Source organism: Rhodnius prolixus, unplaced genomic scaffold (assembly GCF_049639745.1).
Source record: "Rhodnius prolixus isolate KJV_2025 unplaced genomic scaffold, Rpr scaffold_8, whole genome shotgun sequence".
Taxonomy (NCBI): domain Eukaryota; kingdom Metazoa; phylum Arthropoda; class Insecta; order Hemiptera; family Reduviidae; genus Rhodnius; species Rhodnius prolixus.
Window position 1 is genome coordinate 10,879,818 of NW_027411593.1, and position 23,800 is coordinate 10,903,617.

The 23,800-nt window shown below is 34.6% G+C and overlaps 1 protein-coding gene across 2 annotated transcripts in view; it reads right to left on the bottom strand.

Annotated features, from left to right (window-relative positions):
* Positions 1–427: 427 nt before the first annotated feature.
* Positions 428–23,800, bottom strand: part of LOC141450850 (cyclic GMP-AMP phosphodiesterase SMPDL3A-like) — a 577,559-nt gene continuing 554,186 nt past the window's right edge. For both annotated transcript variants that reach the window (XM_074121695.1, XM_074121696.1), the window contains one exon: positions 428–4,780. In XM_074121695.1, the coding sequence (XP_073977796.1) occupies positions 4,546–4,780 (235 nt within the window). In that variant the 3' untranslated portion in view covers positions 428–4,545. The remainder of the gene's footprint in view (positions 4,781–23,800) is intronic.

The window sequence follows — 23,800 nt, forward strand, 5'->3', positions numbered from 1 at the left end:
ATATTAACTTTTATTTATTACAGTATGAATGTTATGTTACAAAATAATAAAAAAAATAATTAATAATTATAAATATTTTTAAAAACATCTATTCTTTTAATTTTTTTAATATTCATTAATTTCTACATCCATGTTTTGATGTTGCTGAATTTGCTGATTAATATACTTCTTTGTTATTATAAGATTTATCATTTTATTTTTTAAACATAAAACATCAACAACATAATGAACATAAAACATCAACAACATAATGAACATAAAACATCAACAACATAATGAACATAAAACATCAACAACATAATGAACATAAAACATCAACAACATAATGAACATAAAACATCAACAACATAATGAACATAAAACATCAACAACATAATGAACATAAAACATCAATAAAGTAAAACTATAATCCTTTTTTTAAAAAAAATAGCAATCAGAATATTATATGGGATGTAACTTGGTTTAATTTCTTATTGTTTATTTTATAGTATTATTTTCTTTTGTAGAAAAGTTGATCACTAAAAATGAACTAAAGTAAGAGTTTTCTTTGAACCGGAAAATGGATAAACATTTTCTTTTTCTTTCACGTATTTTTTCTTTTTACAAGGAAGTACTGCGATTATGTCAAAGTTGCGAATTTGAGTTTCCACATGGAATACTTATTTTGGTAAGTATTCAGCGCTTGCGTATTAACTAAAAATGTCTGAAAAATATGAAGTCGTAGTAACCGTAAAACTTGTGGTTGGTTACCTACCATTTTGAAACTATTGTTGTTTCTTTAAAGTCGCCATTTTAATTATTATTTGTAATTTTTTCTCCATTTCTCACGAATCGATTTCTTCTTATAAAACACCACAAAATAACCATCCATACACTGTGACAGCGTGAATATATATTTATTTTTATTTTTGTAACTAAACAGGGTGAGTTTTGGCTTGCCTATCCGTTGATGGTGCCCAGTTTGTACAGTTTCTTTAAAAAAATAACGTAATTTTGACAGTAAACTGAAATTTGTTTTTCATATTTTAAATTACCATAACTTTTGAAAAACCTAACCGATTTCAAAAAAAATTTTTTTGTTTTTTTTAGGAACTCAAATACTACAAAAATATGCAACAAAAAATATAACGTTCCATTTGAAAAACAAAAGTTGGATGCTGCATCTCGAGATACAGGGGATTAAAAAAATGGATCAATCACTAAAAATAAACTAGACTAATAATGATTAAATACGTGTTTTTTATTTTTTAGAAATTTCCCGCCGTTACAAAAAAAAAGTGGGTGGAGCATATAACTCTGGTCACCCTGTATATCGTGAGCAAGTGGTGTAAATATCTGTACATCCAGAAACATGAACGCAATTAAACGATGATTAATTTATCAGTGATTGGAAGCTGTTAGTTCGCGCACGTTGGCAAGCTTACGCAGCAGCCATTCTAGGAGTTCGTTGATCGTTTTGAGATGGTCGCTTTGGCTTTAGTCTGGCGCTGTGTGGATTTGAAGGAAGTGTTCTGGTAGACATGTTGTGTGGATCAGAGGGTTGTAAATGGCTGTGTAGATTTGTGTGGAGTTTTGTGCAGCAGAGATTGGGGCTATTTCAGAGACGAGAAGAAAGTTTTTAGGGTTAATTGGACACGTAAAAGGGAGCGTTAACTTATTATTCTTTGGATTTTTAGACGGTACGATTTAAAGTCAGTTGATATTCGATTTTTTTGCTGGGAAACGAAATGTGTGTTATATGAGTCCATGTCTGAGAGTGTACTTCTCTATCTATCCGAAATCTGGGCCCCTCTTCATTATGACCAATGTGAGAAAGGCCAAGTTTCTTTTTTTAAATCAATTTTAAGACTACCCATTCAGACACCGAGTGCCTTTGTTAGAGTAGAGACAGGACGAATTCATATTCAATTAAAAATCTTAAGTAGAATGCTTAGCTGGTGGATTGTACTATTAAAAATGGATAATAATAGATTACCAAAGATGTGTTACTCTAGATTAGCTCAATTAGACAATAATAATGTAAAGTCTCCTTCCAACTGGTACACCCATCTTAAACACTATTTGACTATTATTGGTTATGAACGGTTAATTAACCAGAACATTAGTGAGATTTCAGCCTGTAAAAGTGATATGTTAAACGCATTTAAAAATCACCTGTTGAGCAAAGACGTTGAATTTGTTATAAATTCCAGATTTAATGAACACTATAGATTTGTCAGTCCTCTTGGCTCTAATGAAATGTCTTATCTTCAGATAGAGGGAAATATTGAAAAGATAAGGATTTTAGAGCAGTTGCGTATGATCTCTAAAAAACATCCTAGAATTTTAGTTCGTGATGTGAGATTACAGTTTTTTCCAAATGAATTGTGCGACTTTTGTAACCTTGGTCAAAACGATTTGTATCACTTTTTATTTATATGCCCCAAGTTGAGGACCCACAGATTAAAATTTATTAATAAGTATTTAAAATCACATGATGATTCTGCACTTGATAATTTAACAAACCTGTTAGCCACTAATTCTTCAAGCCAAATCAAAGACATATTTTTATTTTTTCTTAATGCCATTAAATTAAAAAAATAAATAAATGAAAATCATTTCCTGTTTATATATTGTAAAACTAGTATTATGAATTTTTCTGATTGTTAACTCAGTTTTTCACTATTGTCTTTACTAAATTTGCTTTTTGTAATCTGTATTTTGTGACACATTGTACGTTATTATTGCCAATGTTCCAACTCCTTTGCCATGAAGATTATTCTTCAGTGCAAATAAATAAATAAATATTCGATTTTTTTTAGAACTTCCGTAGAAGTACTATTCCGTGAGCCCATATTTAGGCAAGAAGAATCGTATTCTTCATCGCTTTCCGGTGACGTGATTCACTGGGGAAAGAAAGATTATTAGCCACAGTTATAGTTCTGTTCTTCCACCTAATCTGGGGGTAGTTAAGACGTTAAGTTGGAAAAAAAATAGTCGCTTACTTAATACTGTATTTCCTGTAAAAACTAAGACCGCAAACTTTGCACAATTGCAATACTTATCCTTACTTAAGAAAAAGAGACAGTGTAAACCAAATTTTAAAGAATTATATTTTTTAGTTTTAAATTGAACTTCAATTACCAATCAATGTCCCTATTTCACAATTTACTTTGATGAGCAATTTTCCTTCTCATTAAATTAAAAGATTTTTTTAATGAAGAATTCTTGTTTTTAAACGTTTAATCTTTGACATTTATTGAGTTTTTTTAATTTTTGTTTTATAAAAATGTTTTTGTTGCACATCTTTTTTAATTAAAGACGAAAAACATTCATTTTGGACACATCTATTTATTTTTCATTCTTCTTTATTATTTCATTCTTCTTTATGCATAATTGGCAATTTCTTTTTTTGCTTCTTCCAAATTTTATATAACTTTTTAAATTAGTTTGTCTTAAACATCTAAAACATTCATTTAAAAAATTATACATCAAACACTTAACTGTTTTCTTAATTTTATTTTCTTTATGCTACTCATTTTTCCTTAAATCTTTTCAAATAGGCATTCATAAAATAATGTGGATGAACTTTTTTGCCATAAGATGGGGAAAATGAAAGAAATAAAGGAAATTTAAATTTCATTTTTAAGTGCAGCAGACTTTTATTTGCTTGAATTTTTTATTTTTTAATATACATACAAAAAAATTATTTTTTTTCAATTGTTTAAATTAATTAATGAATATTAATCAAATTCAATTAAAAAATATTCTAAATATTTAATTACCCATTAATAAAAATCTTTGAAAATACTAAATTACTGTACACAGATTAGAGAATTCCCATTATTATTACGAAATTTTTGGATTTTTATGTGTGACTTTACGAACTCATTTATTAATTTTCTTTCATTTTATTTGCTTAAATAGTCCATTCTTGGCATTTCCCTCTCACACTTTACATATTTATTTTGAATTACATTTAATAAATCTACAACTTATTTAATTTTCTTCTTTTTTTTAAAACTAAGTATTATATCACCTGAACATGACGAGAAAAAAGGTTATCATTACATGTAAAAAAGTTATTGTTTTTTTTATTTTTGTCTTCGGAGGGGAGGACTCCTTTTTACTCCTTTTTGGGAGCGGGGGGGAAGAGCCTGTCAGCGTTCTTTACTTTGTTATCAACATTAAGCTTTTGTATTTTGGGCAGGAGATGGCGATAGGGGGAAGATTCCTTAAATAGCTAAAGATAAAAAGAGAAATTTTTCAACATCAATTTGTTTTAGTTTGAATACGGTGATATAATTTTCTTGTCAAACATTATCTTACTTACTATAAATCTCTTACAAATCACACAAAAATAGATAATCCGAATTAGAATCATGAATTTACTTTTTTTATTTATTATAATCATTTTTTGTTTTTCTTTTTTGTTCTTAAGTGTAAAGCCCCCAACTATATTTTTTTTAATTTTTCTGTACTTTCTTCTTCATCTTCTTATTCACCCATTTACAATACACAGAGATACAATAAGCTCAAATAAGCATATAGTAATAAGAAAATCTATCAAGTGACCGACATATAGTAAGCCAATAGTTGGCTAATTATTACAACTGGAATCGATGACATCAATGGCATACTGGCCGGCGAGGCTAAAGCACTGGCAGCCGCTTCAAGGCAATTCCTAAATTCTGAATATTCAACACGTGTTATCGCACAGTAATGGGTTTGTGCGCAGGACGCGTGACATCCGCCAGCTTCTGGACTGCCGTATAGTCGTACTGAGTTAGCTTCATAGTATCTGCAACAGAAAGAAAATTAGAAATATACAGGGTGAACCAGTAAGTATTGTCCATAGGCCTACTGTGTGTAGTATAAAGTGACCACACGTCCCGATTTTGGCGGGACTGTCCCGCGTCCCGCAGATTTTTAAAAATGTCCCGCTTTTTAGAAAATATCTGCATTTCTTATTTTAAATGTACTGTTAAATATATTACCTATTATTTATTAAGTATTATGGTGAATATTAAGAAATAAAAAATACATTAAAAAACACATAAAATGCATAATACTAAATTAGGCAATGTACCGAGTTAGATTTACTCGGTGGTGTTCGATCATTGTCATTACGTCTCGGCTTAATTCAGATAAGTGCAGACAGTGCGGTTTGTTGTTTTCAATTTGACGTTCGGTTTGACTCATTATTTGATTGACGAAGGTAGAGCAATAAGATGAGGTGTCATTGGCAAAAAGATATGTTACAGACGAAAAAATTAAATGTTGGTTGTCTGCAAATGTGGAAACAGACAAAAAATGGACGGTGTTATTCCTTCATTTTAAACAGAATATATATCAAAATATTTTGAAAATTGTAGAATTCGCGCTCTCCCTTCCAGGAACAAATGCAGCAACAGAACTTGTTCTTTCTAATATCAATAAAATATGGACAACTGAAAAAACGCAGTTGAACATTAAAACTTTAAAATCTATATTAAGTGTAAAATATAATTTGACCAATTCATGTGAAATATTTCACGATATTTTAATAAATGATCCGAATCTATTGCAAAGTATTCACTCGGATCAAAAATGCGACCTTGAAAGAAAATCATAATTTTTATTAAATAAAAAATTTAATTTGATTAAAAATCATGATGTTCAAATTATTATTTTTTACAAATATTTTTATAGTTACCAATAATTAATAATAAATACATTTTAGTACAAGTATATGAATGTATACAATAAAATATATATCACTAAATTGTAATTCTCATTTCATCCCATTTGTCCCGCTTTGTCTCAATGAAAATGTGGTCACTTTAGTGTAGTACATCTAAAGTGGAGTTTAATGACGTATTGGCCAACTTCATATTTTCCTCTGTTCTTGAGTGACGTCACTTTAAAGTTTTTTCCTAAAATCATTACTTTTTTCCAATAAAAATGTTATTACTCAGAAAGTTTTAGTCCGAATTCTGATTCTGATGACACGGTTAGAAAGACAGATAAATTTTCTAAAAATTGATACCATTTCAAAGCCTAAGTTATTCTCCAAACAGCCTCAATCTTCCTCCGAATGCTGGAAAAATAATAGTAATAGAAATTTTTAAGAAAACTCATTAGGCCCTTACGTGATCATTATGAGACCTAGGTGCTGGCACTTTTTATAAAAGTTTCCTTGTTTAATGGGCTTTCAAACGGTATATCATTTGCCCAGGATTCCTTCTATCTTCGTATGAGAAATTACTATTTTTTTTGCAAGAAAACGTGTTCACGAGAGCACTCAACAGTGTTAGTTTATTTAAGTTGTTAAATTCATTGAAAACTCTTTTAGATGGACCAGTAGTCAATTTTAATGTAGACTGTCCTTAAATTAGGAAGTCAAAAGTTACAAATTGCACTAAAAAAAAAAAAAATCATATAGTTTGTATTTACTCCAAATTACAATTTCACACACAATACACTGTTGAAAAAGAAAAAAATGTAAATAAGCCTTAACCAACCTTTGAACCCCCTTTGAACCCTCTAACAGATAACCGTTGTATCTGAATTAGGTATTAACCAGTACAACTAGGCGCCTTACAAATAAACTTCACTTATCTGTTACCTTGGTTTCAAAATTTTCTATTGTACCACAACACTGTTTAGTGCTCGTGAACACGTTTTCTGGTAATACAAACGTAATTTATCATACGAAGATAAAAGGAATCATGGAAAATAATACATCGTTTGAAAGCCCATTAAACAAGGAAACTTTTATAAAAAGTGCCAGCACTTAGGTCTGATAATGATCACGTAAGGGCTGAATGAGTTTTCTTAAAAATTTCGATTACTATTATTTTTCCAGCATTCGGAGGAAGATTGAGGCTGTTTGGAGAATAACTTATGCTTCAAAATGGAATCAATTTTTAGAAAATTTATCTGTTTTTCTAATCGTGTCATCAGAATTGAATTCGGACTAAAACTTTCTGAGTAATAACATTTTTATTGGAAAAAAGTAATGATTTTAGAAAAAAACTTTAAAGTGACGTCACTCAAGAACAGAGAAAAATATGAAGTTGGCCAATAAGTCATTAAACTCCACTTTAGATGTACTTCACACATGAGGCCTATGGACAATACTTACTGGTTCACCCTGTATATAAGATAAAATGGATTTTCGATTCTGTCCAACTTATTCAATTTTAAAATTAGACTCGAATCATTTATAGGATGCTAAGACTACTGATCTAGCGACAGAGAATCTCGCAACATGGACAAAATTTGAGAGATCAGAGTTATAAATATCATGCTCCTCGTTCTCTTTCTCTCGAATCCTTCGCAGCATCAAAAACTCTGACTAATTTTTGGAGTCGGAACAAACCTTAAGGCCTGTATCTTAATGTATCCGATGATTAATAACAATTATAATGAGATATTAATCAACATTCAAACAAAAACTAGCTATGAGTAGGAGAGTGATTAAGTAAAACCCTGTAATGAAGCTGTCTACATCGTTGTCTTGGAGATACGTAGTAATCATCTAACTCTTCATCAATAAAACAAACAGTCTCTCTCTCTAATGGATCTATTTGCTTACAGACCCTGGGGTTGCTCTTGGACCAGCATGATTATGAATGCAAGGAGATTTAATTCAACCAGTTTAGGCGGTAATCCGATCTATACTTGAAAAATCTCTTATAATAAGGCAAAACTAGAATAAATAAATAATTTTCTGCCAATGGTTTGGGCTAGGTTTACAGGGGTCGGCAACCTATTTTAAGTAGAGAGCCATTTCTCCTTTAAGTAATTTTAATAAATCTTACCAAGAGCCGCAAGGATGATAGAGTGTAAAAAACTCTGTAGATTATTTGTATTCACAAATTATTATTTTAAGGTATTCAATAACATTAAAATGTTTTATATATTTATTTTTACATATTGCAAAGTAAATAAACGAATACATAATAACTAAACCTGTATTTGAATGAAAATGGCCTCAGTCCTATATATTACGTACTGTATTTTAATATAATTCTATTCAATTTCAAACCTATCACATTTAAAATTCTTTTTGAAAAAATATCTTTACTTTAATAAATGAAATTTTCATTTGTTTCAATAAAATTGAAATATACAACTTATTTTGGACAGGCTGAAGAGCCACAAAATTTGGATAAAAGAGCTGCATGCGACTCGCGAGCCGCGGGTTGCCGCCCCCTGGGCTAGGAGAATTCCATAATGCGAGTAATTCTGTGCATAAAATAAGAATAAATGGGAGGAAACACTATTCTCGATCGCAGATTTATTTCCTTCTTCATTCTCGACAATTAAGGCATCCGAGTAACATCTTTCTTCTCAAGAAACCGATGGAAATGACCTCCACAAAGTGATAAATCTTCTGTATGTTGTGAAATTAGAGGATGGGATGAACAGGGCTTTTTTTAAAGAACTTCGACACCAAGAACCAGTAGCAGATGTTTTTTAAAGGACGAACGGAGAGTTAGAAAGATGTTCGAGTTTTAATTAGGTACTGGAAACAGGAGAATTTCCAAAGGACTGGGAAATCAGAAAAAAAAATAAAATCCTTAACAAATTATGAAGAAAATATTTGAAAAGCAAATTTCTATTAAGAATTAATAAAAAATTACAAGAAAGGAAAAAATTTACGCTTTTGTTCAATAGCAGATTTTTCCTGATTGAATTACGATTTTAACATTGAATTTTATATCCGGTCCATAGATAAAAACCAATTCCAGTATTTCCGCTGAATATATACAGGGTGATCCATTTAAAACGCACCAATCGCTAATAACTTTTTAGGAAAGCGGAATTTCGATAAAACCCTTAAAGTAAACTATATGTTTTTTTTTGGTCTAGTTTTCAAAATTTCCTTCCCCGATGCTGTATCTTCATTTTTGGCGGAGTTACAGCTAAAAACCGGTTTGGAGTTTCATGAGGACCACTGGTTTTGACAATGATTATGAAAACTTCATTAAAAACTGTGAAAAATGACGTTAACCCCGTTTCGATATCACTAATATTTGTTGAGATATTTGAGATCAAATTTACTATTTTATCAACTCGTGAACGGTTTTCAATATTAATTTTCCACCAGAAATACACGTTTTGGGAGGTCCTCTGACTGCAAAATATGTTATTGGTGACGCAAAGTAAAAAAATAATAATAATTGAAGATTTTAAAACATGTAGTGTAATGTAATGGTTGTGGATGAATCAGGATAAATTTGTTTTATCATCAAATAAAAGCAATCATCACATCATGTTAATGTACCCCTGTATTGCAAGACTTCTTGGCCTATGATTACGGTAAGAATATCTTGCCAGGGTGTTGGTCTAGTTGTCAAGAGCGTGGTTTTGTAAGTGGGAGATCCCCAGTTCGAATCCCGCGTATGACTACCCTTTATTAAAAATGTATTATGATTTTTTAAGTAATAAGAATGACTGCGTATGCGGGATTCGAACTGGGGTTCTCCCACTTACAAAGCCACGCTCTTGATCATTAGACCAACACCCGCCCCTCCCTGGCAAGATATTCATACCGTAATCATAGGTCAAGAGGTCTTGCAATACAGGGGTACATTAACATGATGTGATGATTGCTTTTATTTGATGATAAAACAAATTTATCCTGACTCTCCCACAACCATTGCATTACACTACATGTTTTAAAATCTTCAATTATTATTATTTTTTTACTTTGCGTCACCAATAACATTTTTTGCAGTCAGATGACCTCCCAAAACGTGTATTTCTGGTGGAAAATTAATATCGAAAACCTTCTCGAATAGAAAAAATTGTAACTTTGATCTCAACAAATATTAAGGATATCAAAACGGGATTAACGTCATTTTTCACAGTGTTTTATGTAGTTTTCATAATCATTGTCAAAACCGGTGGTCCTTGTGAAACCCCAATCGGGTTTTTAGCTGAAACTCCACCAAAAATGAAGATAACAGCATCGCGGGTGGAAAATTTGAAAACTAGATCCAAAAAACATATAGTTTACTTCATGGGTTTTTTCGAAATTCCGCTTTCCTAAAAAGTTATTAGCGATTGGTGCGTTTTAAATGGATCACCCTGTATAAGTGGGAGCAATTATACTTCCTGTTCCACGAAGAAAAAAAAAAAGATGAAAAAGTTTAATTACAGCCGGGCTGAATATAATAAAATGAAAGTAAACAGCGAACAGTGTTGCAACTCGTAAATAAAAAAAGGAAAAAAAATGATTGCGCCATTATTCATGTTGGCAATTATCCCAGCCGTACAACAGGAAGCTACGTCATAGAAAGGAAATAGTTTCATTTAACCATAAAGCCAATCTGAGGATGGTGCATGAAGTTGCATTCTATGTGCAGGAGGGGTTCTGCATCAGTTGTTAATGGTGTCGTTATGAGATTGTTTTTATATTTTAATGGCTGCCACTTTTTTAATGGATAAATTAAATTCTAAATGTAATAATATTTTGAAAGAATAACTTCGTCAATGCCCTTTTTATTACCCATTTGATAAAAAAACTTTTAATATGAAATACAATAATCTGATGTAATCGCTCTTACCAATAATTCTGTCATTACTATCTAAAATGCTATAAATGGTTCGGGTTTAAATAAAAAAGGATTTGATAGAAATCGATTGTTGGCCTTCATAGACGAACACGCCAAGACGAAATATCTCAAGTTCCATACTGCTCTCTCTACTTGCTCAAATCCTCTTGTACAGTCTCTTGCCTCCTCTGACATCCCTAACAATACTCCTCGCCGATTGAATCGCCAGTGGCCCCGCGACTTCCTTACAGTCGAAGAACTACATCTCTACTCTCTCCTACTCATATTCTCCTCCTCACATTCCCCTATCTCCTATAGAGAGTGCTACCGCTGGGTAGCTTCTCTCCTCCTGCTCTTCCCGCTCCAGTTCATCTCATTCACCTCCTATTTACTCATTGTATACGAGGGTCGTTTGAAAAGTCCGTGCAAAAATAAAAACTACTTAATTTTTTGGGGTAAACCTTTTTTATTTTTCAACATAGTCTCCTTTTAGGCTTATACACTTCGTCCAACGCTGCTCTAGTTTGTTGATCCCTTCCGAATAATAGGATTTGTCCAAGTCTGAAAAATAGCCATTCGTTTCTGCAATCACCTCCTCGTTTGAATAAAATCTTTTTCCCGCCAGCCATTTCTTCATATTGGGGAACAAATAGTAGTCCGAGGGAGCCAAGTCTGGAGAATAGGGGGGATGTGAAACGAGTTGGAACCCTATTTCCATTAATTTTGCGACCACAACTGCTGAGGTGTGAGCTGGTGCGTTGTCGTGATGGAAAAGGACTTTTTTGTGGGCCAATCGTGGGCGTTTTTCTTGCAGCTCGGTTTTCAAACGGTCCAATAACGATGAATAATATGCACCTGTAATAGTTTTACCCTTTTCCAGATAGTCGATGAGGATTATTCCTTACGAATCCCAAAAGACAGTCGCCATAATCTTTCCGGCCGAAGGAACGGTCTTCGCCTTTTTTGGCGCAGATTCCCCCCTTGGTAACCCATTGTTTAGATTGTTCTTTGGTCTCAGGAGTGTAGTGATGTATCCATGTTTCATCCACAGTGACGAAACGACGCTTAAAGTCCTGCGGATTCTTCTGGAACAGCTGCAAACCGTCCTTGCAACACTTCACACGATTTCGTTTTTGGTCAAGCGTGAGCAATCGCGGCACCCATCTTGCGGATAGCTTTTTCATGTCCAAATGTTGATGCAAAATATTATGTACCCGTTCATTCGTGATGCCCACAGCACTAGCAATCTCACGCACCTTAACTCTTCTGTCATCCATCACCATATCATGGATTTTATCAATGATTTCTGGAGTAGTAACCTCAACAGGGTGTCCAGAACGTTCAGCGTCACTTGTGCCCATATAGCCACTCCGAAAATTGTGAAACCACTTATAAACTGTTCTAATCGAAGGTGCAGAGTCACCATAATGTTTATCAAGCTTCTCTTTAGGCTCCTGAGGCGTTTTGCCTTTCATAAAGTAGTGTTTAATCAACACACGAAATTCTTTTTCGTCCATTTTTTGAAAATCACTTGACTTCCTCGATTCAAACGAATGCCAAACACAAAAAAATAGACCGATCTGGTTGAAACTTGGTGTGTGTTCTTCCAAGAGATGCTACTAACTAAACATAACCTCGATACGCGCCAGTAGTGCTATCTCTCTGACTTTGCAAGGACTTTTCAAACGACCCTCGTATGTTTATACAGATTATAAATTACAAAATAAATTTAAAAATAAAATTGATCACCACTTAAATGAAATTAAACATCGATATTACTCAATTCCCGTTACCTAAGACTCTTCTTTAACAATCGATTGACTTGGAATCCTCTCATTCGTCTCAATTGGACTGAACTGAATGATAGATGCAGAACGTTAAATAAACTATATAATTTCCGATCCTCTGCTGGCACATTTAAGTTGCGGCAATCAGGGAAAATAAAAACCCAGGCTCATCACTTATTAACTTTAATGAGTTCGTGAAGATGGGTTCTTTCCAATACTTAGTAATCCCATAGTGTTACCCAGCACAGGCAGAATAGAAGAATAGTAATTACAAGAAATGGACATGAGATGACGGCAACTTAACTCTTGCAAACCTGTCGAATAGATTGATACAGAATATTAAGCTAAAGAGATAGACAGGTTTAAGGGTAACCATTGTGAAAATTGAATGAGTTAGGGTTTTCTATCGGTTCCTATAACTTGGCGTATCCTTCTTGAATAATGATAATTACCTTGATAACTTCAAAGGTTCAAATTATTGGTTTAGTCGAAGAGCTATTTACATAAAAGCTGACACAAACCTAGAGGAAAACGTGAAAAATCAGAATGAAAAACGAATTGTGCATTTTTCTGATTTGTTTAAGTTATTCGAGGTGGGTTGGAGCTAATTTTAAGCTAAAGTTAAATAAATCACCTACTGGTAACAGTTTGGTAAATTCCATGTTTTAGAAAATGAATAGATTTTTTTTTTTTTTTTTTTTTCTTTTTTTGGCATTGGCTTCCGCCATACAGCCAGCATCGTCTAGGTGCTTATCACTAGAATATCACTCACTCTCCATTCTTACTTATAAATACATTCGCTTCACACATTCATCATTCTACTATATCCAACTATTTACATAAACTACTGCTAATGGATGGAGCAGCACTCTGTGCTCCTGCCATCCTTCTCGCTTAACCAAAATTAAAATCACGTAATCCTTCTCTAAGCATTTTGTTCCATTCATTCTAATTCGGCTATAGCTTCTAAATACATTCATATTTCATTGCTAGCTCTGCTATCGACTTAAGCACATAAATGTTGGTGGAGAATATAATGTCTTCGTAGCGAAATGGTGCATCTAAATACCTGTATATATCGTCAAACATTCGTTTCCTTTCTACCACATAACGTGGACATATTATTATTACATGTTTGAAATCTTCCTCCTCATTGCAATCTACGCAAAGAGGAGAGGACCTTTTGTTGATCCTGTGTAGATACGATCCGCACACCGCGTGGTTCGCTCTCAGCCTGCTTATTGTCGTAACAACCCATTTATTAGTGCCAGTTCCCTTAAACCATGGTTGTCTAGGTAACTGATCTGCCATAGTTTTATAGAATCTACCTTTATCACCATTATTGTAATCTGTCTGCCATTTTTGTAGTGCTGCTTTTGCAATTAATGCATGAATAGATTTGCAAATTAAAATCTCATTGACATTAAGTGAAAGCGTTGCAATTGCAGACACTCGATTTGTTGAAAAGAAATTTTACTTTTTCTCTAATCTTTTGCTAAATAACAAACGACTGGTACACACTTCTATCCTAAAATCCACCTGAACGTTGAAGAAAGGCACCACTCTTCAAAGAATCCAATCTCTTCAGTCGAAAATTCTTCGCACTATCGTTAACGCTCCACTGTATGTTTCATATCTAATCATCCACATAGAGTTAGAAATTCCCCTAGTAAGTCCTGGTTGATCGAACTTTGTAGTCTTATTCTAGTCTTCTTGTCCGCTATGATTCATCTCGTTACACATTCCGGATCATCCTCTTCTAGGCGCTTAAAACGCCAGTGGCCTCGCGATTTTCTCTTTTCTGAGGACAGTAGTTTAATCCTAGAGATACCTTAGGGAGTGTTACCGCTGGTTACCTTCTCCTCTCAGTTAGTAACGTCAATATTATTGTCATTGTTACTTTATAAGTACATCTAGCGCTGGTGACGCTTTCAAAATTAATTTAAATCAAGATACTTTACAAGCTCTAATTTCCATGGTAACCTTACCAAAACAGATTTGTCAAATTCTTATTCTAAAAATGATCCAGTCACTTAGAGCCACTGAAGAGCGTGTTTATGCCATTTTTATTGGTTATTCGGTTCCTTTATACGTCATATGTTGAATATGGAGCGCCAATATTGTTCCCCAACTAGAAATAAAATTGGTTTATATTTCATTTACACGCCTCGGTGTTTATTTATTTATGAAAATACTTTTGCACCAAAATATGGTCAATAAAAGATTTTTTTTATATTAACTGAATTATGGCCTCATATAAAATTTAACTTTTAAGTATGCCAAAAAGCGGGTGATGTACTAAACTAACCCCTAAGGGTATTGATATAAAACATTTATTTAACTTTAGCTTAAAATTAGCTCCAACCCACCTCGAATGGCTAAAGTAAATCAGAAAAATGCAAAATTCGATTTTCATTCAGGTTATTCACGTTTTCCTTTAGGTTTGTGTCAGCTTTTATATGAGTAGCTCTTCGAATAAACCAATAACTGAACTTTTGAAGGTATCAAGAAGGATACCCCAAGGTATAGAAACCGATAGAAAACCCTAAATCATTCAATTTTCACAATGGTTACCCTTAAACCTGTCAGTCACTTAAGCTGTATTCTGTATCACTCCATTAGACAGGGCGCAAGAGTTAAGTTGCCGTCAACTCATGTCCATTTCTTGTAATTACTATTCTTCTATTTTACCTGAGCTGGGTAACACTATGGGATTACTAAGTATTGGAAAGAACCCATCTTCACGAACTCATTAAAATTTTTCGTTACTCTGGGATCCCTTTGGTTGTTCAGAAACCAAGAAAAGGCTTACAAAGTTCTCTGGTTATTACCAATGAAATACACTCTAGCATCGTCATGATTTCTGTTTAATTGGCAGTTATCAGAATCTACAGCGACAGGTTGAGTTCCAAATTCGTACCTCTTATCCATATATCGTCACCTATAAGACCCTGACGTCTTGTAGAACTAGTATCTACTTTCTGATTCTTTCTAGCTTTCAAAACTAACCTAATAAATTCTTGTATGATAGCTTTTGTAATCATCGTGTATTTGCCTGTAAATCATCATAAGTATGACTTCATTGCTTTTTTTTTAATGGTCATACCTATCGATACCAAGATAACATAGGTGTTTCCATAATAGATTCCACAGATGTCGGCCAAAAAAGCCTATCCAAATGAGTCAATTGTGGCACTATGAATCCATGTTGATCGAATCTGTTGATCGATTTATCCTTAGCCTTTTTTGAGGGGAAAATTTCTTCTAATAAAATATATTTTTGGAGTTATATGGGTACTACGATAATTAGACCCATCTATAGATTGTCATAATCGTATAGCTGTCAAATAATCGTATTAAGTAAAAGTTCTGATTTGTTAGAAAATTAATTCATTAGAGATGAGAGAGTTAATTGAGTTCAAAGGATTTTGATGAGGATTTCACGCCAAACTTTGGCTTTTAAGGTTTCTTTTTTCTTCTCTGAACATTAAGAGAATCATTTTTTGATGAAAATACTGTTTGAAAGGAATAGAGGAAATATCGCCCAAATGACTCACTACTGTAACATATTTTATATCAATAAACCATTGTGTTTACTGAGCCAATCATAAACTGGCAATTTAAACTGCCGGGAAATATTGTTAGCGGCGATCGAGCGAAGGGAAGAAGAAGTGGATGCAGTTGTCCATAATAACGCCAGAGGTTCGCCGTTTTCGAGTCATTGGATCATTCCATGGGAGGCCGGCGCTTCTATCCTATCTATACGCGGGTGGTGAGGGGTGGGGGCAGCAGCGCTCTGGATCTGGAGGCCGGCGTTTTCTGGGTGAGGGCGGAAGCCGGCACGTGAACGCATTAAGCAAATTTACTATGAAGATAACAACAGACGGCTATAAGTCAAGCTGATTTTGCAGTCGAATGCACATGCCCTCAGATACATCTGACAGCAATGTTATACACTCACACACACACACACACTAACGTTCACTCATTTAAAACTTCTATCTAACCATGTCTACATAAATTTCCGGTTTAGCGTGCTTATAGTTTATTAAAAGCTCTGAATTTGCAAGACACATAAAATAAACCACCCAAAAAATCATGCATTCTCTTAAAATAAATAAAAATATGTTTTTACCTACTTTTTTCTAAGAAAACCTATTATTAGGAACTATTGCAAAAATTGCAGATATCACCAGATGTACTGGTTTAGACGTTACATTTAAAAGTGCTTACTAGAAATTTGTATGTAACCAAATAAATTAGAATCGAATACAATAAATCTTTATTACAGTATAAATATGTACCAAAAATAAAATAAAATAAATGCAAGAAGTGTCAATGTACGAAACATTGTAACCTTCATAACAAGTGCTAGTAGAAAGGTTAAGATGTAGGATAAGAATGCAAGGAAAAGGGAAGGAAAAACCTGCAGCTAGTGTAGAAAGTTGGAGAAGTATGTGTTTGATTGTTTTGTGCCTGTAAGGCTGGAAACATAGTGGAGCGGCGGGCAAAGCGGCGATGATAGCGAAGAGCAAAGCGGCAAAAACAAAAACTAGAAATAGATAGAGTTGCTCTATCTTCGCTTTGCTCGCCACTATCCGCGGTCCCATATGTTAACTTAAGTTTGATTTCGCCGCTTCGCTCTTCGCTATCATCGCCGCTTTGCTCGCCGCTCCACTATGTTTCCAGCCTAAGGAATGGAAGGATCGTACGTATGTGGCTATGTTGCGGGCAGAGTGGATTTGGATTGCAGACTAGAATGGAAAGGAGTTTCAGCAGATGATTTTTGGATATAGGAGTGTACGGGGGTGATAATGGATGCAGTCTCGGGAGTGAGTCAACTTTAGTGCATCGAGGAGAGTCTGAGAAATTTGTTTTATGTTGTCCTGGAGTTTGTTGACGTTGCTACTACAAGTCCAGGCACCAGGCGAGGGCAGGCATGGAGCAACATCGGCCTAATGTCCACTTTGTAGCGGAGTAGTTTGTTGGGCACAGTCATTTTGGAGTCACGTGTGAGAAGTGGAAATAATAGTCGTGTAGTCCAGTTTGCCTGCGTTTACTTTGTCCTGTTCGTGCGTAGTGAAAGTCAGTTTTTTGGTCCAAAGATAGGCCTAGATTACGTGGGTACATAATGTTTTGTAAACGCTCCTCTGAATGGATGTAGTTTTTCACTGCTCTGGATCTCCAAAAATTCGAACCTCACTACTATATAGGCAGTAGAGTAGCATGATTTTGGGAATAAAGTAATACAAAAATCATAGGATGAATGAACTGAACAATCTTAGGAATATTTCTAAGTCTTTAATATTAATAGAGAATAAATATTTAAGTTCATTTCAGGCTAGACATGCAAAGCTAATATGCATTGTGGTACTGGGTTCGATTCCTGGTCTTAGGCCTTGGATTTTATTTAATGGTTAATATGAGAAATTTATAGTAAAGTATGTTTGCTAGTCGCCTCCGTCTACGACACCTAATTTGGTAGTTGGACGTAAAGGCTGCCTGGAAAAATAGGCAATTACTTTACTTTACTTTGCTACCTTACTTTAAGTTCATTTCCTAATATGAAGGACAATCGATTGAGCGTAAGGGCCAATTTATTATTTATAAATTTTGGGAATTTCTGGCCCCAATTTTTGCGCCCCCAATTCTATGAGTTGTTAACACTCGAATTTCCCGCAAAAAGCCATCTTTTCCTTACCCAACTGAGGTTTTAGTTTATTTTTATTTTTTTTACTGGCCGCTGCAATTGAATAATGACTTTTTCACCTTTATTATCTCCAGTGCCTTTATTATCGATCATGTTTGAAATGCTTGACAATTTATCTGCTGGTGAGATATCCTTTTGAGCACACAGCAAACGTAAACCGTTTTTTTTTGCAAACTGAAAGCATCTATTTCCGGCTGACTCAATTGACTTAATTCCTACTTTTACGTGGAAGTACAGGAAGTAAAACAATTCCTAAGAGCTCTGCAATAATTTATTCTTTGGGCGGAAATGTTAAATGAAAAAAAAATAAATTAGAAGATAAAATGATAAAATTGCTCACATATTCTGTGTTCTAAGATAGATAAGAACAGCAAAATAATTCTACGAACTTCAAAAATATGCGTAGTTTTTGCAGGAAGTTTGAGAAGGCCATTGTTAAGCTTCCAAAAAAAAAGGACTTCCTCATTTTATCAAGATTTTTTGTTGTTGTAGTAAGAAGTTAAAAGGCTAAGCAGTAAGTTATTAATGGGGGCGACAATCTAGTTAGTACAAGCGCTCTCTAATTGATTCTAGTCATTTCCGCTCTTAATATAAACCGGAAATTCTCTAAAGAAAGGATGTTCCTTATTTTTGCTTTTTTATTTTTTTCATTAATTTAAATGGAAATAAGATAAAATTTTATGGCAATAAATCAGATCTTTTATCGATCGTTAAAATCTTAAATCTTTTATCAACATTAGTAAGAATCGTACATTAGTATTCTAATGCTGCAATTAGAAAGGCACAATAAGCCTCTTGTGGCTGCGGTGACGTGGGGCGTAGGTCCCCGTCCCACTTTTCTAATCTACAGCAATTAGAGGGTAGGTGAAAGTGAAGGTAAGCAGAAGGTAATAAAAAATACCTTGGTCTGCTTGTATCTTTCATCAGCTGCATAACCCGTAAGGGGTAGTAATTTTTGCATGGAGGTACTTAGAAAGTAGGGACTTTTATATTGAAAGTAAATTCTAAGTTCAAACGAAATTCACAAGTTGCGGTTACCACCAGTTCCTCTTTGGATTACAAATAATACGTAATAACAATAATAATAATAATAATAAGGGAAGGGGGGAAGGGATTAGCTATGAGGTTAGCATACTGGACTCCCACGCGGAGGTCCCGGGTTCGAATCCAGCTGCTGACCCTTAGATTTTCTCTTCTTAGGAGCTTCTTACAGCTCACTGTCCGGTGATGGACAGTGTTGTCTGTAACGAGAGAACACTGTCCGGAGGCCGGCAGTGCACTGGAAAAAGCTCCGGGCGCTAATGACCTCAGCTGTTAATGCGCAAAAAAAAAAAAAAAAAATAAGGGAAGGGATTAGCTATGTGGTTAGCGTATCGGATTCACGCGGAGGTCCCGGGTTCGAATCCAGCTGCTGACCCTTTAGATTTTCTTTTCCTAGGAGCTTCTTACAGCTTACTGTCCGGAGGCCGGCAGTGCACTGAAAAAAGCACTGTGCATCAATAACTTCAGCTGTTAACGCGCTTTAAATCATAAAATAATAATAATAATATTGTATTTTACTTTAAGAATTTATCAATTTAAAACCAGTTAAGCGTGGAATTTAGTTAAAAAAAAATAACTGTGCGGAATTAAAATCAGACAATGACGTGTATACACAAGTCGAACGCAGGGCAAAAACAACCAAACGTTTACAACGTCATAGCAGTCACTCCAAGCGACTTTTTCTGCAATCTCTGGGGGCTTACCCAGATTACCAGAGAATTCTGTGCTCATTCAAAAATCTTGCACCGTTTCACGTATGCATTGCCTCTAGTTACTAGGGACATAAGAGCTTTTTACGAGGAAGAAAAGAGCTTTGCATTCTGTGCAAAATGAAATAATGCTCGTCGTACTGAGGTCTGAATCTCTATCTAAGGTAAAAACGGGCATTGCGCAAGAATTGAGAGCTTCTATTTGTGCGCGTAATTCCCCAATCTCTAATAAGCAGACCAAACATATACCAACCACTTATCATTTGTCTGACTCCCTCCACCTCCCTCCGTATAGAATACTTGGCAGTTCTATTGGTAAGATAAAGGAAACATCCCACCAAATAATATTCTTATTGTATCTTATTAAAATTTCGAGTTCTTATAGTTAATGACCTATTTTATATTTTCCACAACGAGTATACACATCGAACGCACAGAAATAGAGATTTGGAATGACGTGTATACAAGTCTAACGCGCTTAACTGGTTGAAGAATTCTGTGATAAAAGATAGTTATTGATTTTACATAAATTAATTATGGGGGGGAAAAAATTGTTAATATATTCTGACATATCATAATATATAACATGTTAATTATGTAAGAGCTTATTGGGTTTTCTGTTCGATAATGTTACATCCGGTAATAATGACATAGCTAATGGAGAGATAAGGTATCCCCCTGTACTGAAATAATTACGCCCAGGAAATAATGATTCTGTATCAGGATACGGTTGCCTTCCCTCCTTGTCTAACTAAGCAAAGTTAATTAATGATATCCTTATTCAAAAAAATATTGAAGGATGTGTTATTATATTGATAGTATATTTTTAAGAAATTCAATATCTGAAAAGTTGTGTCCGAACATTTTTCAACATATCTTTTCTTTCTTCTACTTTTCATATTATCCTATTACAGCGTCCGGATCTCATCAACGATTTTTTTGCCACTTCTACGTACATTTCGCCTTTTTTAGCAGCACCGTTCACTCAGGTTTTTTTTAGTCATATTATCTTGCTTCCTTGTTTTCGCTTGTTAGTGGTGTTTTTATCTCTCACAAATCCATCTCTTTTGAACTCTTTCTTGGATATCTATGCCCTTTATCCCAGTATTGTTGTCTTCCATTCTTGTTTAAAATTAAGTCCAGTTTTTGGATGTGCTTGCACAATGGTAGAGCCTAATAAGGGGAGAGAGGAGCGCTGGAGAAATTTGAGAAAGTTCATAAGATGCTGGTCTTTTTTAATGCAGTAAGAGAAAAACAACAAATCTAAAATGATCTCAAGAATTACAAATGCAGCAATTAGAAACATGGATCCATAAGTCTTGTAAACTTGGTTCTAGCGGTGGTTATAACCACTTACAGAAAACCACAGAAAACAAAACATTGCACTATTGGCCTATATCTTCCTTTGCTTCTTACATCTCGCAAGATCATAATTCCTTCCTACATTATATGGATAGTCACTCTCTTCACTTGAGAGGAGATCACGAGGCCACTGTCTTTTAAGACGTCTTGTCGGGTTGTCAGGAAGAGTTCTAGAAGAAAGATTTTGAGCTAGAGGATTTATATAAGATTGCAGGCTGAAGTAGAATTTTCTGTATCGTGTTTTAGCAACTTGGGTGACAAAAGGAATGTTAAGGTCACTGTGTATAGTCAGGTTGGAGACATAAAATGGAGCATTTACGATAGTTCGAAGTATTTTAGACTGAATGAGATTGGAGCGTTTGGTCCCACCCCCACAGCTCTATTCCATACGCCCAGATGGCTTTCAAAATAGAAGTATAAATCAGTCTTTTGTTGTCCAGAGAGAGTTTTGATCTATCGTCTAAGAGTCGTTTAAGTAGTCGATAGCGTCTGTTTAGTTCTGTTCTTTTAAGTGAAAAATATCTTAATGTTGAAATTTAAATACCTTAATATTGATTAAATAATAAGTAATTATAAATAAGTAAAAATAATAAGTAAAGTAACTACATTATTACTTCTTAATTAATGAGATGAGTGTGCCAGGTTTTTCTTTGCAAGGTTCGCTATATTGGGTTCGAAATTGTTTTTCCTTTGACCCCCAGTCGACTCCCTGGCTCAGATCGAACCCTACTTTTGTTAAATAGACCCCTGGGGGGGTCTATATAGACCACTTTGGCGACCTCAAATGCTCAGAGTTTGTAGAAAATTTTTCAATTTGTCGGCGTGGTGGTTTCAAATCATTTTTGATTTTGTTGCTCCAACTCCTATATTGTGATGGAAACGTAATAATATCTACTAATATCTGGGAACAAAGTCCAGTGTCGCACCGGACCTAAGTAAATACAAGAAACTGTGGCTGAATATGAAGTGATTTACAGGGCAAGGCGTTTAGAATACACAGAATCAGTAGGAAACCGATGGTTATTGTGGTCTTAGTGTACAGTCTATACCCCGCAGGTCCTATAGCCTATATCTTGTTGATGGCAATCCGCTGGCCCAAACCTTGTGTTTGTATAAAGGTTTTTGGTGAGCGGTTTTCATTACTTTATCAATATTCGGTACGACCAGCCCCTCCTCCCCACCATGTACAAAGTGACGTTTCGCATGACCGGGACTTATGTCACGCGCAGACCACCACAACGAGGACGTCCCACCGCCTCCACACCATGCTCTCAGATCGGACCAGGCTGTTCCGTTCTCGTTTACAAGCTATGCACACACACCCTCCCACCATGGCTATCGCCAAATATTGCCCTTAGTTAAACATAGCTCTATGTTTGAGTTATTAGATAAATGTGCCCTGGTTATGGGGACCCACACACACTAGCTAATAACAACCCCACAAATCCTTCTTAGTTAAAATTACTTTAATACCCCCAGGGGGAAAAAAAGTTGACCCCGTTTTTAACTATTAATCACACGTTCATTTTGTGAAATAAGGAGAACAAAGTTAACTAAATACTGTTAACCAAAAACTAGTTTTTATTTAAATTTAGTAGCGCTAAAATTATAATTGCAAATATTACGTCATTATTTCGCGATTTTCATTTCGTAATTTTCTCTGAGCGAACATGGTTGCGGTCATATTGACCACTTTAAAGATTTCATCTTTCTGTTAAGTATCGAAATTGATGTCTACATTTTTGCATGTTAGCTGGTTTGCATATGTAGCAGCTATTGTCAGAGAGAGTAATTTTCCTTTAAAGTAAAGTAAGAAAAATTATTATTATTTTTTTATAGGAAAACAAAATAAATAGAAACGTTTTATTTGTATTATTTGCGTTTGTTTGTGCTATAAGTAACAATGATAATAGAATAACAAATGAAGCAAACGAGTGGAGAAGTTACCGCAGTGGTAACACTCCAAAACATTAGACTGTTAGTCCACTCTCTTCAATTGAGAGGAGATCAGGAGGCAACTGTCTTTTAAGAAGTCTTGTCCGGGTTATCAGGAAGAGTTCTAGAAGGCAGATTTTGGGCTAGAGGATTTATATGAGATTGCAGGCTGAAGTGGAGTTTTCTTTATCGTGTTTTAGCAACTTGAGTGACAAAAGGAAAGTTAAGGTCACTGTGTAGAGCCAAGTTGGAGACATAAAATGGAGTGTTTACGATAGTTCGAAGTATTTTAGATTGAAGAGATTGAATCCTTTGGAGATTTGTGCGTTTGGTTGAACCCTACAGCTGTATTCCATTATGCCCAGATGGGTTTCAAAATAGAAGTATAAATCAGACTTTTGTTGTCCAGAGAGAGTTTTGATCTTTCGTCTAAGAGTCTTTTAAGTAGTCGATAGCTAGTAGTACGTAGTTCTGTTCTTTTTAGTCTAATGTGGGGGTCGCAAGAAAGTCTTCGGTCTAAGTGAAGCCAAAGGTAAAGGGGCAACGTTCACTACTGGTAAAGGTGTTAGGTTATAGAAGACTGGAGGAAGTGTAATACGACGAAGAGTGAAGGTGATGTTTTACGACTTAGTTTCATTAAGCTAAAGAGCCCTTCTCTTGAACCATTGCTCTAATGAGGAGAGTTATGATTGCAGATTTCTGTGTGCTAGGACAGGATCATGATTAGAG